Source organism: Bos indicus x Bos taurus, chromosome 26 (genome assembly GCF_003369695.1).
Source record: "Bos indicus x Bos taurus breed Angus x Brahman F1 hybrid chromosome 26, Bos_hybrid_MaternalHap_v2.0, whole genome shotgun sequence".
In the NCBI taxonomy this organism is placed as follows: domain Eukaryota; kingdom Metazoa; phylum Chordata; class Mammalia; order Artiodactyla; family Bovidae; genus Bos; species Bos indicus x Bos taurus.
The window spans coordinates 19,234,516-19,252,562 of record NC_040101.1 but is presented as its reverse complement, the minus strand read 5'-3'; the positions used below and the strand labels follow the sequence as shown (position 1 = coordinate 19,252,562).

Sequence of the window (18,047 nt, the reverse complement as noted above, 5' to 3'; positions counted from 1 at the left end):
CCAATAAAGAACTTGTCGTATTTGTCAAAAAAGTAACCTATTTTGAGCAACTATTATGAACTAGTGGGAAAAACCCAAGACTTCCATTCATACTTTTATAAACTTAAACATATTAAAATGACAGAAGCACCATGTTTAAAGGAATATTCACAGAAACCCAAAGAATATTTCTGTGATGTGAATATTTACTGAGAAGGGCAGTAGCTAAGCTGTAGATATCTACAAACCCAAATGCTTGATCAAATTTGAAGAGCTCTGGCTCAATAATAAAATCATGCACTGCAGGTTCACAAATGTATTTAAGATTGTTTCCTATAAGCATTTTAATCATGGTCTATGTGAAGTCAAACAAGAAGTGTTTGTATAACGAATTATGTAGGGAACTTTTAACTACAGATACAAGACATCAAGAATATATTCACTTTTTGGTTTATTAAAACAAAGCTACACCTCTGTGCTTCTTACAATATATTAACAGGCATAAAAATCAATCCACATTTCCAAATCAGTTCATTCACATCATCACACCATGCTATTTTATGGTACTCTATAATCAGCCTTTTTACAACAATCTAACATTTCTTTGTACAACAGGCAAACAGTTTAACATATTCCATCAAGGCATTTCAGAACTCTAGATGTTTAGAAATAAAGTTGAAAGTCTCTTTCAAATGCCATCATTTTATATTAAACTGAAATGCCAGATGCCAAGTCTCAAGTTCCTAAAAAGAGTGCTTTAAAAAACAGATTGACATCCAAATTAAGTCTTATGAACCTCAGCGGTAGGTCCTGTCATTTCTAAACACTAGAACTATTTGTGGATAAAAAGCTGCATTTGATTGTGCAATGTCTTCTGCCAGGTCTGACTTAAAATCTTAATTTTTTACCCCAATTAATCCTAGTGTTAATTTTGCTCCTTTCAGGTAAAAACCCAGACACATTGAGGGCTGATCTTTCATCGAAGAGTTCTGACCACCTATATGATAGTTTCCTGTGCTTATTGTCTCCAGAGGAGGAAGTACACATCCATGAAACACAATGTTTGATCGTACAAGACGATGCAGATGTGCCTCTGTTGCAGTTGCTGTCTTGTCCTCTTACAGAAATACATAACATAGTGTTTCCCGGAATGTTTTCTGTGAACCTCAGGAGAGGTCCGTAGGGGTGTTGCAAAGGGGAAAAAGGCTCTGGGGTCGCACAGATTCGGAAATGCTGGGTTAATACAGGCTTGGGACCGGCGGGCCCTGAGCCCTTACTGTGCTAAAGTGCACTGTGAGTTTCTAGGAATGAGGGTTCATGTGCAAATTAATTTTATCAGCAACACTTTTTCTACAAAACACCTAAGAACATCTCATAGAGCCTTCGTACACACGGAGAACTCTGGGAAATGGTTTGTTCCTCAGACTGGAAATGCCACAACCTGAGCTTACACTCACCGCGGTCCCTGGTATGTTTTCTCGTCACCCTCATGACTTCAGAGACTTCAGACTTGTGGTCCTTTCTCTGTTACTAGTTCTACACACCTCACGCTACTTCCTTCCTCTTAAGAGGAATTTCTTGAATTTCTTAGGACTTTCTCATTTTGAAAGAGTGTAGCTTCATATTGCTTATTATTGGGTCCTTTTGTTTGCTTTTTAACTCGACTCACAGTCTGTCTTCCCCTGGAGGGCATGCATTTCAGTATTATAGAAATGCAGTAAACGGTAATAAATTATTTACAAGCACCTAGTTCGTTTAATCTTACGTGAAAGCCATTCGCTTTTGGAAAACAAGGAGAATAAATCTTTTAGCAAAACAGTGGTATCTGGAAGCCTTACTGGGATGATGGATGTTTGTTCAGTAACGAGGCACGAAAGAATGAGCTGTGCTAAAATTAACTAGAGGGTGAGCTTGTCTGGATGAGCAGAACTTTGGTTGAGATTTGTCTTCCTTAAAAAAGGTTTTCAAAGCACCAGTTAATTACAGAAAGCATGCATATTTATTCTCACAGTGAGTTAAGTGGTGAGAGAGCTAGCAAATCATACATTGCATTCCCCAAAGCATCTGAGTAGATTTCTAGAAAACAAACCAACTGAAAGGGCAAGTTAGAGCCAGAGAAGCCACTGCTCCTGCTCAGGCTGGCGGAGCAGCAGCTCTTAGTGGAAGTCACAGGCGGGGGCAGCAGAGTCCAGAGAGGTCAGTCCCAACCTTGACTCAGACAGTCTGAGTAACCCTTGGTCTACAATTTCATGGATGAGTAAAAAAGACTAGTGGAACGTTTGCTTACCTAGATAAGGAACACACAAGGGGATAAATAAGCTTCCCTGGCTGTTCCCCAAAACACAGAGTTCAATCCTACTTCGAATGTAAAATGGAATGTAACACAGTGAAGATCCCACCCCACATCAGAGCCGCTGCAACACTGACAAGGCTTAATGGGACGTGAGCTCCTATAAAGAAACATGTTTTAAATGCGGAATTTGAGAAGAGTGGAAGAAAATCACAACGGCATGGCATTATTGCTCCGAGTTTCAAAAATTTCATACAATGTGAAACACCAATCAGTATTTTTCCCTCTCCCAACACACACAGAATACTCACAAGACATTATTAGTGTTTAAAATCCAAGCTGATAAAAGTACAAACTTAATTCTCAGTACCTTTCTATTAAATTCAAAGATTACCTGCAGTATTTGTCAGGAAAAATTCCTAATTCCATAATACTACGGAGAGAAGAAGAAACAGTCAGCTGTTAGAAAACGTTTTCTATCACATGATCTTTAAGAAATCACCATCATTACCACAATTAGTGAACAATTACGATCCCTGCTCACAAAAAAGGCACCTACCTGTTATGAACAATTTTTCATAATTATCTGCCACTATATGGCATCAGGGTTTAGGAAAATAACCCATGCGTATTTTTAAAGAACCATGGTTTTCTTTTTCTCAAAGCTAAAAACATCTACAAATGCCAGTCCGCAGGGCCATCACATATGTGATGTACAACCCACAGGTTGGTACTCTGCCCAACTTGAGTGGGTACCAGCCACTCAAAAGCGTACAACCAGTCTACAGGACGTAAGAGGCCTGGGCCATGAGGCTGCAGCCAGAGTGCTTCACACTTACACAGGCAATCAGGCCAAGCTAATAGGTTAGAACAGTTGCTATCTCCAAGAAACAACTGTACCTGAGAGGCAGGTACTGCCTGAGGCAGGAGGTGGGCGGAGGGTGGCAGGGAAGTGACACAGACACGAAACAGGAGTTGCTCCCAAACACTTGCCAGTCATTTAAAACTCAATGGCACTTTTTCACATGAGCAAACATTTTCAAAGTCAATTTTCCGGCTTAGTTTATCTTGAATTTCACCAGCCAAATTTATTTCCTGGTACAAGCTGACTGGTCAGATTATCTCTATTTCTGACCTAAATTAATATCGTGTTTTCATTTAGCTCTTAAACACTTCTATACCTGACTACAACAGACAGCACAGTGACACCTATGTGTGAATAGCCCATTCATTTGTAAAGCACTTTGTGAGGGAAAAAAATGCTCCCATTTAACAGTTAGCTACAGTTGACATAGATAAAACCGAAAAAAAACAGAAAAAAATGAAAAAAACAAAAAACGGTGAATGGATGACTCAATTATTTTTAAAGGAAGCATTAATCAGAACATATACTAATAAATTACCTGACAGCATTAAGTGTACTAAACAAGATTCAGTTTTAGAATCAACTACATTTGTGTGTCCATCACAGTAATAAGTCCCTAACTGTTATATTTAGAATGTAAATCTTTAATAAACTCCAAAATCTCATTTTGCAATCTATTGATCGTGAACTGCAAACGGAGGCTGGGGCCCCCGTGGTGTGATCTGCAGGCTGCGTGTCACCTCAGTGCCCAGCGATCACAGATCACGGAGGGGAGAAGGCACTTGTCTTCCAGGAGGTCGCGTCAGGACAGGTCAGGCCCGACCACACGGTGGCGCCGTCCACTCTCGTGCCACAGGCGGGGCCTACGAGGAACCGGTCCCGCTCCCTTCACTTGCCAGAGGTGCCCGAAGTTACCTACAGCACCACAAAACTCAGAATATATTCCAGGAGTTTTTGCCGGTTGCATTGAGGTAGAAAAGTGTTGCTGAGTTCTAAAACAGACACTCTCTTTTGTTTGGTCTCTTTGAAAACCTAGAGAGAAAGTTTAGATTAAATTAAAGACAAATGAAAAAGGGTAAGGGGGTGGGGAGACATTCCTGTCACCAACCCTTACTTGATGTGCAGTAAGGTACATAAAGCCATATCCAGGCTTTAAGAAAATGTACGTGTAGGGTGTGTGTGAGCACGGGGTAGGAAGGTTACGGGGGTGGGAGATTATGGGCGCAGGAGTGGGGTTTACTAGTGTACTAGATTTTAAATTTTATGTTAGAGTAAAGTCACAGAAGAGTTCCTTACAAAGACCACTAGTACCTCCATGGAACTCATGTCCCAAGTAATTTGTGAAGATAAAGGATAGCTGAGGATACTTCTAGCAATACTGGTAAAAACACAAGAAAATAACTGAAAATCATATGGCATAATTAACATTCCCACCAAAACTGTAGTAGAATCTTGAAACACATGGACACCTTCATTTAGGATGAAGATGAAAACCAGGACAATTTTGGAACATTCAAGTAAATCTGTGCAGAGGGGCCTCACCTTCAACATGCCCCTCCTCCTCCCAATCCCCAGAAATGCCTGCATGATTAATCCTGCAGAAACTGCTTCTCTCAGGGTCCAGCCCAACACGAAGGTGACTCAGACAGCCTAGATCTAAACAGAGAGAGGACAGAAGTGAACACGCGCTCTCGTACCATAAGCGGTGGACACTCACCCCGATATCCTTAAACGTCTTCACAGCATTCTTCACGAGACAGTAAGTGGCGCTCTCAGCTGTGGAGACAGAATCAGGCCCCGTCAGATGTTTAGGCCCAGCGACAAAGAAAACCCCAGTACCCACAGGAAGAGAGTGTAGGAGGCTGGGAGGAGGTCAGAGCAAGTCCGAGGCCTGCGCCATGCTCCCTTTTCTACCAGTCACCTGTGAGGCCGTGAAGGGTCTGCTCTTTCTTTAAATTTACTGTCATCTTTTTGGGGAGGGGGGTGGTGGGGTTGGAGAGAGGGGTAGGGAGAGAAAGAGAAAAAAGGGAGAGAGGAAGGGGAGGAAGCAGGGAAGCACAGAGAGAAGAGGAAGGGAAACAGAAATACCCAAAACATCCATCTTGAAGGCCTTTTGTGAGACTCAAATGAGCCAGAAGGTAGAAGTTCTTTTAAACTGTGCAGGAATGCATAGGTGACTCCTACTGCAGTGAAACCAGAAACAGCGCAAGCCCAGAGGTCAGAAAAAAGGAATTCTAAACCCAGGTTGCCCTTTAACTAGCTGCATGATCTGGAACAGTGTCCTCATCTCTAAAGTGAGGTGATTCTGGGTCTTGATCTCAATCTAGAGATACAGCTATAGATGTAGCTATACATCTCTCTATATACCAATCTGTAGAGTTCTAGATATCTCTAGATAAATATCTAGTCATCGATTATCTCTAGATCCGTCATGGCTTTAAAAATTATTGAATCAAAGTAGCTGCAGTCCTAAAGCATAACTGTAGAGAATGCTACTCCCACCCCAATCACACCTTTTCCATAAAAGACAGAACCAGGTGTCAGCCGGGGGGAGGCCACAGAGGCGCACACTGCTGCTGGGAGTTCCCGGGTTTAGCACTCGGGAATGTTGGACCACACCTAACTAACGCCAAACACACCACACCCTGCCAACAGGCAATTCTCCTACACAGGCCTACATAAATAAGTCCATTTGTTCACCCAAGGACACACTCAAACATCTTCACGGCAGCACTATTCAGAGGAGCTCTGAACTGCAAAACCCAAATATCCATCAGTGATGGATACGAATCAGCGAAATGTGGTAAACATTTATACAGTGGAATACTACAACACAGCAAGAATAGACAACTACACGCAACAGCACGTATGAATCTCGCTTACAGTGTTAGGAGAAAACTGCCAGACATGAGTATATAATCTGTGTAATTCAATTTATACAACACACCCAAAGAGGAGCGATCCATGGAGTGAGAGGTCAGGATAAATTCTGCATTCTTTTTTTCCAACTATCTGCAATGAGCAGATTCCTGTAAACAAAACCGACATAGCTTTCAAAGAAGCCAAGAGAGGGGCACACATACCGTACACGGCAACCCTCCTCTCGGTTCTCGTGATCAGGTACTTGTGCAGCTTCTGCAGGAATTCAGGCTCGGGGACAGGACCGCCGAAGTTGTGAATGAAGACGGCGGCAGAGCTGTACGCCTCCAGCAGAGGCCCGAGGAGCTTCTGCAGGAAGGTGATGAACTGCTGGTGCTCCTTGGACTGGCTCACCTGGGAGGCGAGAGTGGGAGACCCAGTTGTGGGGGGACAGACGCACCACCTTGGAGCACCAGCAGCTCAAGAAGGCGGTCCCTCGCTGTCCCACACAGAAGCAGCCTACTGCTCCGTGGGCTCAGAATCGCCCCTGGAGACAACTGCTGGTTTTGAAATGTGTTCTTTATTGTAACCGGTGACTTTCGTGGTATTTGAGGTTTACGTTCATTGAATAGCTGCCTAGGAAAAACGGTTGTACTTGAATGACATAATTATGACATACTGTCATCACCGAAAATGGCTGGTCCCCAGGCTGGACCCTCCGGGCTTTGAAGCCTGGCTCAGCAGTCACTCAAGTGCACAAAAGACCACGTGCTAAGACCCCTGACGTCATCTCAGTCCCTCCCAGCCCTCATGGCCCGCCACTCCTACGTGGCCTCTGGCCCAGTCCAGCACCGCAGGAAAAGGTGGTGGTGGTGATGGGGTGCATAAGCCTCCCTGGGGCAAGATTACTGCCCCATTTTGAAACTAATAACACCTAAAAGGAAAAAACCCCCAAAGTCACTTGGACTCTCCTGACTCTGTATGCACATGTATGTCTGTGTGTGCCTGTGCATGCACGCATGCGTGTGTGTGTGTGTGTGTGTGTGTGTATTACCCACTGCAAAGAAAGCAATCCACTTAGGGTATTCAGGGAAGTAGGGTCATTATTACTAATTGCTAAAATTAAAATTAGACCAAATCGCTTTTACTAAAGCAGGGACAATCAATCTTTTAAAAATCAAATTTTCTCATAGGATTTGTTTAAAAAAAGGCAAAGAGCCTGATGCATGAAATTCTGGAAGCGATGGCAAGATGGAACACGACTCAAGCAGAGCAACTGGGCCAGCGGCAGCGGAACGTGAACGACTCCTCTCCCTCACCTGGCACCGCACTGCCTTGCCTTGGTGATGCCTGAACAGAACCTCTGCCTCTTCAGCGGTGAGTGCAGGGATGGCTACCGGTCTGTACCCGTGCATTCTGGTGAGAGTGTCACGAAGGGTATCATCTATGACGTTCATCTTCCTGAAAGCTGAGATTTTTATCTCTTCTTCCATTTATCTATACCCCAGACTGAATCGTTTCAGGTATTAATTCAGTTCAGTTTCATTGTCTTAACTGGGCAGAAAGTGCCACGGCCAGTTTGTGAGCTCTCTGAGTACATCACCAGAGGCCCAGTTTTTAAGCACCCTGTCAATCTGTGGCAACATGAGCCTCAACTCAGCACTGTGGTGTCCACCCAGATTCTTCACCCAAGTACCTTCAGGTAGCAATCTCGTTGCTCCTCACCAAAATCGCTGTCTTCATCTTCTTCATCACTTCTCCAAGACAAAGGTTCCGGAAGCTTCTTGTCCCACTGCTGCTCGGCAAGACCAGGACTGATATCTTCCTGATCATCTTGCTATGCCAGGGAAATGACCAACAGTTAATAAATATGCACAGGCACACAAACACCCGCCCGGCTGGACCCCAAAGTTGCCCTCTCTCATGCCCTCCCCTACTCTGTTCTGTCCAGCCAGTCATGAGATCAGCCCACCACCCTCTCCAAACCTAAAATCACTTGGGAGACAGCAGGAGAGGAAAGAAGAAAGGAGAGTGAGGGTGAAAGCTACCAGCATGTCAATTAAAGTACCATCAGCTCTGCTAAACTGGTATCTATTTTCCCAGGCCACACCCTTTATACAAAAGCTGCCAAAATTAAAACACAATCTCAAAAAAGAAAAATGTACACATGAAAGCTACAAGCACATAGATATGCAGAAGATCTGGTCTTGGAACACAGGCTTCTGGATGCCATGGAACCAAGTCAAGATATGCTTTATGCAACACCAGTTACATAAAAGGACCCAAAATAATGTTAGACCATTTCAAAAGACATTTACTCTCCATTCCTATTTTTCTCATCTCATCTTGGACATGACTCTCTCTCTATACACACACACACACACACACACACATCAAACGGAATCATTGGTAAAGCGGGTGGTAGAAAAGATAATAAAGAATAAGAAACTAAAGGCAAACAAAGGCAAACTCGTCTTCTTACCTCCGCCACTATAAGAATGCCATACTGGATAAACCTGCCCACTGTTTCATGGCAAATTTGGTAAAAGGTCTGGCAGGGCTGCAAAGAAAAGGCATTTCAGTGTAAATGTCATGGTCTCCCACTTATTTTTTTAGAGACAGAAGACAGCGTACAAAGTGGCTGCCAAATACTTTCATGGTATCCCCTGCCTCACTCCACTAGTCAAGCACTAAGATTTCCGACGCCACCCTCTTGACAAGCTCACACTGTGGACAAAGTCTGAGAAGAGACCTTGTTATCTGACTGGCAGGGCGCCCAGTGAGGCACCACCTGCAGACGGAGCTCCTGAGCTGAGTCCCCCGAGCCCCACCCCTCCAGGAGAGTGCGGCCTCCGAAGGGCTATGTGTCCGGCCCCTACACCTATTTTTTCCCATTATAAGACAATTTCCCTGCAAAATCTATCTTACAGTAAATGCTGTGCACAAGGTGGTGGATGAGGAAATGCAATATGTATTCAAGTAATTAAAAAAAAACCCAAGTGAAAGACAACACCACCTTGAGAGCCTTATCTACCCTTTTCTCTCCCATCCTGCCCCCCAGATTCATACAAAACAGATTCCACAACAGGACACAAATATAACATATACAGACAATGCTGTGGAGGAGGGCAGTACTCCCAACACCCGTGCTCAGAAATGTTGCAGGACACATTCCCATAAGTGGAAAACAACAGACTTTAAAATAAGAATTTTACTCATTGATGACTTTGAGGGAAAAAAAAAATCTCTCTACTGCTTAATATGTATGCCTCATTATAAATGTCAGCTGCTGCTGCTGCTAAGTCGCTTCGGTTGTGTCCAACTCTGTGCGACCCCATAGACGGCAGCCCACCAGGCTTCCCCGTCCCTGGGATTCTCCAGGCAAGAACACTGGAGTGGGTTGCCATTTCCTTCTCCAATGCATGAAAGTGAAAAGTGAAAGTGAAGTCGCTCAGTCATGTCCGACTCTTTGCGACCCCATGGACTGCAGCCCACCAGGCTCCTCCATCCACGGGATTTTCCAGGCAAGAGTACTGGAGTGGGGTGCCATTGCCTTCTCCGTATAAATGTCTAGAAGTGTTTAAATATAACATAAATGCTCGTTAGTTCTGGTGGGCCTTAGTTTCCCCATTTGGAGGAGGGGCTGAGCAGATGAGTTTTAAGACTGTTTCTGACTCTCATCGTCTAGGTTTCTCTCATCTGTGGGTGGGCATGTTAATCATTTGCAAACCCTTAACCCAGTGGCTTATGCATGATAAGAGGTTCTGTGCCTCTGGATCTGAGTGACGGAGAACGCTGAGCCCTTGGAGCCATCACAGCACAGGAAGGGTTCTCTGGAGCAGTGACCCCAAGAGCAAACCAAGACAGTAACAACCCAGTGGTCTGGTGGTCAGTGAGACCCAGGAGGAGGATGTAAAGCTTCAGTAATAGACCAAAACTTCTCTAAGAGGAAAGCATTTTATGTTTTCATTAAGATGCTCAAGAATAAGAGAAGAGGACACACTAAAGAGTCTTCACTTACGAGAGAGATGGTGCCTTCATTGGAGAGCAGATAGCACAGGCTGGCAGCCTTGTGCACCAGCTGCTCCTGGCTGACCAAGCTGGGAGACGTGGGTCCTCCTGGGCCCCTCTTCTTCAGAACTGCATAAAGGCTGCAGGCTGAGAAAGTAAAAGCATCAGCAAAGCTGCAGCCTTAGATCTCCAAGAAAAACCTCAGAGAGGCTCAGACTGGCTGGACTACCACAAAAGATCACTGATACATCCAAAATAATTATCTGCGTTCACTGGAGAAATTTAAGAAACTCCCTCCAGAATTTACTTCTTCGGATTCCATGTGCTTCCAACCCTGTCAAACCTTCCATCCCCTCTGCTCTCCGTCTCCCCTGTCCCCCAGCTCACTCCACTGCTACAAGTATGTCTCATCTCACCTAGATTTCCAGCTCCTGGGCAGCAAGACATCTGACCTCTCCTACTTGGTAAATCAGGTAATACTATGTATATAGTAGTTCAGTTACTACTCACTGAATAGCAAATACAAAAATAAGCTATAATCAGTGAAATAGCAGATGACACTTTTATTTTAAAACTATAGCAACACATTCCCTGAAACAAGGGACTATCATCCAAACTGAAGTAGACACCATCACGTGCTTCTGGCCACTTGATTTGCCATGAAAATACTTCAGGGCCTGACATACCTATGATGGCCTCCATGATAAAGACATGGAGCACCCCATTGCTGTAGAAGTTGAGTTCAAAGACTGATGGGATAGTTGTGCTAGGAGTAATAAAAAACTCATCATTCTTGCTGGTGTGGGTGATTGTGATACAATTTCCCAGGAGCTGTATGGCATGCATGACTACATCTTCTGAATTTCCTGAGAAACCCAAGTCAAAATCACGAGCCAGGACTTCCTCCTTCATCACAAAGAAGTCTTCCACCAATGTGGAGAGGCCAATTCCCTATAAAAACAGACAGAAGTGGTCTCATGAGAACACAAAACCCACTTCTCAAAAGATGGAAAGACTGCCCCATGGATTTTTTTTTTTCCCCTTGCCTTGGCTTTCCTAAAGTTTGCTGTCAGGAAAAAAAAAAAAAAAGCCAGAACACCAGTGTAAAGAAAGTTAGAAAACTGGTTAAAAAGCTGTCCCCCAGGAATGTCAAGATATTTCATGTCCAGAGCATACTCTAGCCACAAAACATGATGTAGCATGTAAGATCTCAAAGGAAAAAAGCCACCTTCTGGAGAGAAGCACTACTTATTTCTTAGCAAGAATTTCTCAAATTTCTTAGCTGGTATTTACGTAATGGTACTGCGTTTGGTGTTCAGAACATGACTGTGACAGAGACAGGCAGTCTCTTTCCCATCACAGGGCTTAGACAAGTGTGTTGTAGGAAAGCAGAGCGCAAGTCCTAAATACAAGTCAAATAGCTTGGAAACCATTAGCAATCAGAATACTTTCTATGTGTCGAAAGACATGCCTTATTTCCGTTAACTGTATTCCTCAAAGAATGCCTTCCTGTCAGATAAAACAGTTCTGAGGCTTTTTTCAGATAGATGTCTTCCTCCATTGGGTTGTAAGCCCCTGTGGGCAGAGTCCTTAGATTATTTTACTGTTCACCTCACAGGACTGTGCTTCCCTGGTGGCTCAGATGGTAAAGAATCTGCTTCCAATGCAGGAGACCTGGGTTCGATCCCTGGGTTGGGAAGATTTCCCTGGAGAAAGGAATGGCCACCCACTCCAGTATTCTTGCCTGGAGAATTCCATGGACAGAGAAGCCTGGAGGGTTACAGTCCATGGGGTCGCAAAGAGTCGGACACGACTGAGTGATTTTCACTCACAGGACTAGCTGAAAGGGGGCCAGATCTATCAGTGGACAAGCATCTGAAAAGCTGACACAGCATTTCCCTGCTTCCGGCTGAACTCCAGCGACGCTGCAGACGTACCTGCCTGTGTCTGTAGAGGAGCAGACAGGCCACGATGTGTGTGGACATAATAGCACAGGACTTGCTAGCAGCTGGAAGGCAAACACAAATCTTTTAGTTCTGCTTTTTTAATATAGCTGAAACTTTTTTTTAAAGTACCTAAATCTTGGAAAAAAAAAGTATCATAATTAGGAGCATATAAAACTATAAAAGACCTCTACCATATCTCTTATATCTGATTCACCAAAGGGAAATCACAATTTGCTCTGGACCAGTGGAAGCTCATTAGAGATCATTGCTCATATAATAGAATTCAGTCTAAGATAGGTCTACCCTCAACCCAGAAATCGATTTTAACTTCCTCTTTTCAACCTGGACCAGAGGCAAGTCAGAGGTAGGAAGGAAGGGTACAGACAGACATCTGAGAATGACTATAGTCCCAAACTCAATATTCCAAATTGGTAGAAATTTATAATCATACATATCAAATATGAGAACGTCTATGGAATAATCTAAGACAAAGACACCATTTATGGGTTTTCTGAGATGATAATGAATTCACGAATACTTCATTCATAATTAATGTTACCTCCAGTGTTTAAGAAACGAAAAAGTTCCCAGTACCACATATATTTGGCCTTTAAAAAGTATATTTAAAAAGCTTTCAAAATACTTGTTTTATAAATGGAAAACAGCACAAAACTGCAAAAAAAAAAATATTTTTATACACTAGTCAGCAACCCATCTGGTCATCTGGGTAGTGGGTTTTATCTTTACTTTCCAGTTTTTCAACATTTAAGGATGTATTATTTTCGGCATCCAGGATTTAAGCAGAGACTCCATCAGACATCCTCAGAAAAGAGGATCTTGGTCCAGCGTAAAGCAGTAGCAGCAGCGGCTAGACAGAAAGGAGCAAGATGAGGTGAGGATGCTCCACACTGACAGCAAGAGCGGAGGGCCCAACCTGATGGGGAGGAGGCACAGGGGAGGGTGAAGAAATCCCAGCAAGAGCGGAGGGCCCAACCTGATGGGGAGGAGGCACAGGGGAGGGTGAAGACGTCCCAGCAAGAGCGGAGGGCCCAACCTGATGGGGAGGAGGCACAGGGGAGGGTGAAGACGTCCCAGCAAGAGCAGAGGGCCCAACCTGATGAGGAGGAGGCACAGGGGAGAGTGAAGACATCCCAGCAAGAGCGGAGGGCCCAACCTGATGGGGAGGAGGCACAGGGGAGGGTGAAGACATCCCAGCAAGAGCGGAGGGCCCAACCTGATGGGGAGGAGGCACAGGGGAGGGTGAAGACGCCCCAAGCTGTTGCTGCTTCGGACCTTACAGCAGCCTCTACAATGTAATACAACGCTGCCATCTGCAACTTAAGAATGGCTAATTCTGCATGTAACTCACTCCACTCTGATTCACTCCCACTTGCATTATTAGTGTACAACCACCCCACTGAGAAGAGCAGAACCTCTTTAGGTACAGAGCCAATACTCAATGTGTAGTCCCCACAGGCAGAAAAAAGCTTTACATGCAAAAGACACACAATATTTACCAAATAAAAAGATCACGAGGTCACAGGGGAAAGGGACATGCACCATAAACCCAGAAGCTGTGCCACAAATGGGTTCAAAGAGACTAATTCATGAGCACCTACTAATTATCTGGCACTGTGTGAGATGTTTCATTTAGTTATCTCAAATCCTCTCAGCATGATCTTCCTTCTAATAACTTACTTAGTACCCCCCGCATGTTAGTTCTAGAACCAGAAGTAGAATCTAACTTTGGCAGATTCCAAAACCTGTATGGTTTACACTGCATCACACTGAATCTGAATTACGGAATGAAAGAGTGGAATTCTACTTACTGAAGAGAATGTGCTCAGCCAGATGTGCAATCAGTCTTCGGCGGGATTCATCTGTTGCATTTCTGGACTCATTAATGGACATGTCTGTACCTTCGTCAGCAGCATCACTGGGTCTAAAAAGTTTTTTGTGTTTTTTTTAATTAGACTTCTATAACCCCAATCTTTCACAAAGCAAATGACATGAGATACAAATGTATTAGATACTTTAAACTACTACATATTCTAAATTTAAACCACAAATAGATTATTTCTATGAGTTGTTTTACTCCAAAATATACTTCATTATAGGCTTCCCTGGTGGCTCAGATGGTGAAGATTCTGCCTGCAATGCAAGAGATGTGGGTTCGATCCCTGGGTCAGGAAGATCCCCTGGAGAGGGAATGGCTACCCACACCAGTATTCTTGCCTGGAGAATTTCATGGACAGAGGAGCCTGGTAGGCTACAGTCCATGGGGTCGCAAAGAGTTGAACACAACTGAGTAACTAACACACACATACCTCATTATATTTAAGACACTCTCCTGAACACATGTTATTTATTTATGACTAAGTAATCTGTTGGTACATCACTTTAAGAACTCACTGGCAGAAAGAATGCATAAAACAAGATGCTCCATTTTAAAAGTTTCAAAAATTCGATATTTGAACATATAAAAAGAAAGGCTTAATATTTCTCTCAGTGACCATTTGATTTGAATTCTGGAAAATTCACATAAGAAACTCTTTTACATGTTACATGAATGTGCAATATGGATAAGCTAAATTACTACCAAAAAGAACATTTCAAGTATTCAAAAACAGAAATCAAATAAGAACTCATATATGATTCACAAAATCAAAAGGATTTTAAGATCCAAATAATCAAAAACCTTCAAACTAATACACAAAAACATTATTTCAAGATCCTTTACTAGACCAAGAGAAAAATTACTCAAGTGAGGAAGTAAAAACAAGAATATAAACGTCCTTAACAAAGTTAACCAATTTTTTCCATGCAATATAAGAAATCTGTGTGTGCTGAGTCATTTCAGTCATGTCTGACCTCTTTGCAACCCTATGGACTTTGTAGCCTCCTCTGTCCATGGGATTCTCCAGGCAAGAATACAGGAGTGGATTGCTGTGCCCTTTTCCAGGGGATCTTCCTGACCCAGGGATCAAACCAGTATCTCTTATGTCTCCTGCATCGGCAGGCAGTCTCTTTACTACTGGCACCACCTGGGAAGTCCGATATAGAAAATAACAGATATTCAGTATAAAGAAGTTCCATAAATCTTCAGTTCAGTTCAATTCAGTTGCTAAGTCACGTCTGATTCTTTGCGACCCCATGGACTGCAGTGCGCCAGGCCTCCCTGTCCATCACCAACTCACGGAGTTTACTCAAACTCATGTCCATTGAGTCAGTGATGCCATCCAACCATCTTATCCTCTGTCATCCCCTTCTCCTCCCACCTTCAATCTTTCCCAGCATCGGGGTCTTTTCAAATGAGTCAGTTCTTCGCATCAGGTGGCCAAAGCAATGGAGTCTCAGCTTCAACATCAGTCTTTCCAATAACTGATCTCCTTTAGAATGGACTGGTTGGATCTCCTTGCAGTCCAAGGGACTCTCAAGAGTCTTCTCCAACACCACACTTCAAAAGCATCAATTCTTCAGCGCTCAGCTTTCTTTATAGTCCAACTCTCACATCTATACATGACTACTGGAAAAACCATAGCTTTGATTAGACGGACCTGTGTTGGTAAAGTAATGTTTCTGCTTTTTAATATGCTGTCTAGGTTGGTCATAACTTTTCTTCCAAGGAGTAAGCATCTTATAATTTCATGGCTACAATCACCATCTGCAGCGATTTTGGAGCCCAAAAAAATAAAATCTGCCACTGTTTCCACTGTTTCCCCATCTATCTGCCATGAAGTGATGGGACCAAATGCCATGATCTTAGTTTTCTGAATGTTGAGCTTTAAGCCAGCTTTTTCACTCTCTTCTTTCACTTTCATCAAGAGGCTCTTTAGTTCTTCTTCACTTTCTGCCGTAAGGGTGGTGTCATCTGCACATCTGAGGTTATTGATATTTCTCCCAGCAATCTTGATTCCAGCTTGCGCTTCATCCAGCCCAGTGTTTCTCATGATGTACTCTGTATATAAGATAAATAAGCAGGGTGACAATATACAGCCTTAATGTACTCCTTTCCCTATTTGGAACCAGTCTGTTGTTCCATGTCCAGTTCTAACTGTTGCTTCCTGACCTGCATACAGATTTCTCAAGAGGCACGTCAGGTGGTCTGATATTCCCATCTCTTTCAGAATTTTCCATAGTTTGGGGTGATCCACACAGTCAAAGGCTTTGGCATAATCAATAAAGCAGAAATAGATGTTTTTCTGGAACTCTCTTGCTTTTTCCATGATCCAGCGGATGTTGGCAATTTGATCTCTGGTTCCTCTGCCTTTTCTAAATCCAGCTTGAACGTCTGGAACTTCACAGTTCATGTACTGTTGAAGCCTGGCTTGGAGAATTTTGAGCATTACTTTACTAGCGTGTGAGATGAGTGCAATTGTGCGGCACTTTGAGCATTCTTTGGCATTGCCTTTCTTTGGGATTGGAATGAAAACTGACCTTTTCCAGTCCTGTGGCCACTGCTGAGTTTTCCAAATTTGCTGGCATATTGAGTGCATCACTTTCACAGCATCATCTTTGAGGATTTCAAATAGCTCAACTGGAATTCCATCACCTCCACTAGCTTTGTTCATAGTGATACTTCATAAGGCCCACTTGATATCACATTCCAGAATATCTGGCTCTAGGTCAGTGATCACACCATCATGATTATCTGGGTCATGAAGATCTTTTTTGTATAGTTCTTCTGTGTATTCTTGCCACCTCTTCTTAACATCTTCTGCTTCTGTCAGGTCCATACCATTTCTGTCCTTTATTGTGCCCATCTTTGCATGAAATGTTCCCTTGGTATCTCTAATATTCTTGAAGAGATCTCTAGTTTTTCCCATTCTATTGTTTTCCTCTATTTCTTTGCATTGATCACTGAGGAAGGCTTTCTTATCTCTCCTTACTATTCTTTGGAACTCTGCATTCAAATGGATATATCTTTCCTTTTCACTTCTCTTCTTTGCACAGCTATTTGTAAGGCCTCCTCAGACAGCCATCTTGCTTTTTTGCACTTCTTTTTCTTGGGGATGGTCTTAATCCCTGTCTCCTCTACAATGTCAAGAACCTCCGTCCATAGTTTATCAGGCACTCTTTCAGATCTAATCCCTTGAATCTATTTCTCACTTGCACTTTATCATCGTAAGAATTTTGATTTAGGTCATACCTGAATGGTCTAGTGGTTTTCCCTACTTTCGTTAAGTCTGAATTTGGCAATAAGGAATTCATGATCTGAGGCACAGTCAGTTCCCAGTCTTGTTTGTGCTGACTGTATAGAGCTTCTCCATCTTTAGCTGCAAAGAATATAATCAATCTGATTTTGGTATTGACCATCTGGTGATAAATCTTACCTTGAGGGAAGTATAGCTGGCAACAATGCTTGCTCCAAAGAAAGTGGAGCAGAAACAGGTTTCTGACTTTGGCTTTCTAAATATTCCTGGAAAAATAAAACACAACCATTTATTCCCACTGTTTCACTTCCATAAACATATATAAAATATAATTTCATCTTCAAAAAGTTAAAAGTGAGTTGTTAATAAAATGTGCCATACTATTGATCTATAACATGAGAAATACTTTCTATTAGCCTAAACTATCTTCAGAAGTGCAGAATGACTCATAGAATGTTGTTAAGCATGAAATCAAAGAACTGAAGCTCCAAAGACAGGATGACGCTTAAGAAAAATCATTTAAAAATTAAGTGCAAAATTTAACTTTTCTCACGTCTTCATGAAATTAGTTGGCATTCCCAATATTAATAACAGTGATAATTGACCAACTATACCCTTTTAAAGGAAATCTGACAACCCGAAGGTCATATTATATTCAAAAAATCTCAATTCAAAAGCAAAAACACGAGAAGCTCTGCAGCATTAAAAAAAAAAAAAAAAAAAGTGGTAAGAAATGACAAGGTCCTTAACCAGAAAGCATATAGCATAGCAGTTAGACTTCCTTAAAATAAAACCAAGTGGAACAGAAGGAGAGGCAGGACCTCTGTGCCTTATCTTGGGGTTCCCAACTCCCCATCCTCCTTTCTCCTTTCCCAATTTGAAAATCTGAAGAATTTAAAGCTGCAGGACCTCCAAGACCCAGCAGCCCCAGGCTTCTCATGAGG

At 42.9% G+C, this 18,047-nt stretch overlaps 1 protein-coding gene across 6 annotated transcripts in view; it reads right to left on the bottom strand.

Moving 5' to 3' along the window:
* Nucleotides 1–412: 412 nt before the first annotated feature.
* GPAM (glycerol-3-phosphate acyltransferase, mitochondrial) overlaps nucleotides 413–18,047 on the bottom strand; it is a 67,524-nt gene continuing 49,889 nt past the window's right edge. For 4 of the 6 annotated variants that reach the window (XM_027528588.1, XM_027528587.1, XM_027528586.1 and 1 more), the window contains 10 exons: nucleotides 17,284–17,369; nucleotides 13,780–13,892; nucleotides 11,942–12,012; nucleotides 10,691–10,955; nucleotides 10,015–10,151; nucleotides 8,476–8,553; nucleotides 7,690–7,830; nucleotides 6,218–6,407; nucleotides 4,852–4,910; nucleotides 414–4,166 (listed from right to left, as the gene is read on the bottom strand). In XM_027528588.1, the coding sequence (XP_027384389.1) occupies nucleotides 4,050–4,166; nucleotides 4,852–4,910; nucleotides 6,218–6,407; nucleotides 7,690–7,830; nucleotides 8,476–8,553; nucleotides 10,015–10,151; nucleotides 10,691–10,955; nucleotides 11,942–12,012; nucleotides 13,780–13,892; nucleotides 17,284–17,369 (1,257 nt within the window). In that variant the 3' untranslated portion in view covers nucleotides 414–4,049. Of the gene's footprint in view, nucleotides 4,167–4,851; nucleotides 4,911–6,217; nucleotides 6,408–7,689; nucleotides 7,831–8,475; nucleotides 8,554–10,014; nucleotides 10,152–10,690; nucleotides 10,956–11,941; nucleotides 12,013–13,779; nucleotides 13,893–17,283; nucleotides 17,370–18,047 lie in introns of all 6 variants that reach the window. The other 2 variants (XM_027528583.1, XM_027528589.1) reach the window with 2 other exon arrangements.